Below are 3,184 nucleotides of genomic sequence, written 5' to 3'. Positions count from 1 at the left end.
ATTTCTTCTTTGTAAAATGACTTTTCATTATTTTGCATGAAAATGCTTATTGATGTAGTGATGTAGCCTTTAATTTGCTTACATGTACACATACTGTGTCTCATCAGTTGACTCAAGCTCCTTTCATTTTTTAATCTTCATATTCCCTCGCATGAAATCATGGAAAGTGAAGTGAGCAGAACCAAGAGAATGTTGTATGTAGCAACAGCAATATTGTTCAAAGAAGAATTGTGAATGACTAAGTTATTATGAGTACTATAAATACTCAAATCAACTATAAAGGACTTGTGAGGGAAGATGCTATCCACTTCCAGAGAAAGAACTGACGTATAGAAGTATCCGTAGAATGGTTTCATAGATATTTATAAATCTGGATCAAATTCTGGGTGGCCTTCTCTAGTGCGAAGTGAAGGAGTGAGGGGGAACCTGGATGCTGGGATCTTATTATCTAATTGAGGGAGGAGCAGCTAAGCTTTCACACACAAGCGAATGCCCTTGCACCAACACATCAGGGCAAACATGCATGCAGAACATGCAGGCCTGAGTCAGGTGCCCACCTGAGAATCTGCCACTCAGCAAACCTCAGTCCTTGCTGGCTGTGTGAATTGTTTGGCTTTTTTGAACGGGCCATTCTGCTAGAGGAAAAGAAACCCTAAACTTCCAGACCATCACCCTGCTAAACAGAGCCCCACCACACAGCAAAGTAGAGCTTGGAGGATGAAAAATGAATGGGGTGTGTGTGTGTGTGTGACTTCCCATTTACCCCATAGGGTTTAGAGGACTTAGCATCATAGATTTAGATCAGGAGAGGACCTCAGAGGCTATCAGTCCAACCCCCTTATTTTTTCTGATGAGGAAACTGAGACCCAGGGAAGCAAAGGGACTTGTCCAAGGTCACATAGGCAGTAAGTCTGGACGTGAGATTTGAACCCAGTCCTCCAACTCTACAGCTAGCGCTCTTTCTGCTTCAGGAATGTGATCTCTAACAATTTAACCATTCTGGGGAGTTTAAAAAAAGAGGATTTGATCTGCATTTTTCTGTAGAATGTGCTTGACTAATTAATTGTTCCTGTAATATTAGGTCAATGAGAGCAAGCACTGTTATCCTCTGTTAACACTGTTAACTCTAATGGCTCCATACACATTTAATTGTGAAAAATAAGGAAAGAGTAGCTTGCGGTTTGGAGAAGGAGAGAGGTGCTTCTATCTTCCAAAGAAACAGGCCAAATGTTGTGGGTGTCCCCTAGATCTCCTGGTATGTTAAAGCTACTCCAGACTGCCGGTAGGGGAAGGAGGCTGGCATCGTTTTTTCTTGCTTCCCTCATTTGCTGTCCTTCGAACTCAAAGATGTTACGACTCCTTGGTCTAGTTTCATCTTGTCCAGGGAAGATGGCGGTTGTCAAAAGGATGGGCGAGATGGCTCACTGGAGGCGGGGAGGAGGAACTGGGATTGCGTGTTCGTGCCCGGACAGAGCAGACACTGGGTGTCTTATGTAAGACAAGGTGTAAGCACTGGTCATAGGGTGAGTCTTCGTAGGCTCTTGCCATTTCTTTGTGAGATTCTCAAAGAGGCCATAGTTGGTGGGGGGAGCTGCAACAGAAATCAGGGTCAGGATGTGAAATCATGAATGGAGAATTGGGCCCAACCCCAGGAGGGAGGGAAGGGATAGGGAGGTGGATGCTTTCTTGTAGTTTTCTCAGATTGGACTGAGACAAACTTGCTACTATTTCAAAGGAAGGAATTAGGTCTGGAAGGAAAGGAGGCGAAGGTAGGGCCAGGCTGGACTCCCCAAGAGTCTCCTCAGAGACTTCAGGACACATGAGCCCAAGGACCTAGGGCCTAGCCTTCCTGGTGGGAGGAAACATCAATAGCCTGATCTCTTGAATTCAATTCAGCAAACATTTCAGTGCCTACTGTGTGCAAGGCATTGGGCACTCCTGGCCACTTTCCAGAGATGCATCCATCCTGTTCTTGGCTAAGTTGTAACTGTCCTGTTAGGGAGGAGGAGCTAGTGTGGTAAGGGAAGGTCCTTGCATTTCTGTGTAAATTGTTCTAAGTCCTGATACACATTAACTGAATGGGAAATGATACTTCAATTGTTCACTGAATTGATTTTCACTGTGGAGAAGCTGGAGAAAGCTGTCCTTGGTCTATCGCTTCATGTAGGGGTAAAGTCATTTCCCTAGGCCTAGATACACTTCTGGAAGGCATTGTGAGGTGGATTCATGGGGTGGAGGTGGGTGGAGTGTGGCAAATAGAGCCCAGGGTCGGTATAGGAGCATAGATGAGTCCCTGTGGCAGCTGTGCCACAAATACTGTGCTTCTAGAGACAGCCAGTCAGCACTGTTCAATGTCGCCAGTATAATGCTTGTGACATGGGGCAGAGGGGCAAAGGGTATCCCTGAGAGGAGAGCACAATATACCAGTGCCTCATAATACTGTCCCAGAATCCTTGAATGTTATTTTATTATAAGTGAAACTATATTATGACTTAGTCAATTTCAGTAACTCCACTGGAGTCCGAGGCTGACCTACCTACACCAAATCGCATGTCATGGTAGGGAGCATTATATCAAGGTTTTAGGGTATTTTGGAACCTGTGGTGATCTGTATAGGGGGAAAATGTATTGAGAAAGTACCAAGAAGGGGAAAGTCCGACTTCTCTGGCAGCCACGCCAGTTTCTGCCCATTCCAGCTACGGATTGCTGGCAAGGCAGGGTTGTAGCCATGCCGGTTGAAATGGTCATCATATGTGCTGATCAAATTCCGATGTTTTGGTTCCTCATGATGGGTCATCAGGTTCTTATATGGCAGGCCCTGGAAGGACAGGCATATAAGGCATATCCAGGAATAAGGAATATCCAGGCATTTTTTGGGGGGGTACCAACTAAGGAATCCCAGACAAGTGATTCTGGAAGGGGAAGGGGAGAAAGTGTGGAGTTAGCAGCAAAATATAGGGATGTTGCCTTTAAGGATTAAACAACTCATGCAGCTTCTCCAACTAATTAGACCCCAAAGCAAGGAAAACTACACATTAATCTAATTGGTTAATTGGTTCATTTTCTAAAGTTTAGCCTAGTCACTCTCTAATACCATCAAATAAGCATTTTGTTCTTTGAGGGAAATTTTGATTTTCTTCTTATCTGTAGGTTAGACAGTATACTTCTAACATTATTGTCATTT

The 3,184-nt window shown here is 44.4% G+C and overlaps 1 protein-coding gene across 1 annotated transcript; it reads right to left on the bottom strand.

Moving 5' to 3' along the window:
- Positions 1–1,421: 1,421 nt before the first annotated feature.
- Positions 1,422–2,818, bottom strand: CUNH1orf158 (chromosome unknown C1orf158 homolog; the record flags this gene model as incomplete). Its single annotated transcript, XM_027869618.1, has 2 exons — positions 1,422–1,591; positions 2,641–2,818. Coding segments are annotated over 2 exons (348 nt in total), but the record flags the coding sequence as incomplete, so codon positions are not given.
- Positions 2,819–3,184: the final 366 nt, after the last annotated feature.

The sequence above is a fragment of the Vombatus ursinus genome, unplaced genomic scaffold, assembly GCF_900497805.2.
Source record: "Vombatus ursinus unplaced genomic scaffold, bare-nosed wombat genome assembly UNPS02002346.1, whole genome shotgun sequence".
In the NCBI taxonomy this organism is placed as follows: Eukaryota; Metazoa; Chordata; class Mammalia; order Diprotodontia; family Vombatidae; genus Vombatus; species Vombatus ursinus.
This window is presented reverse-complemented; position numbering and strand designations above follow the sequence as displayed.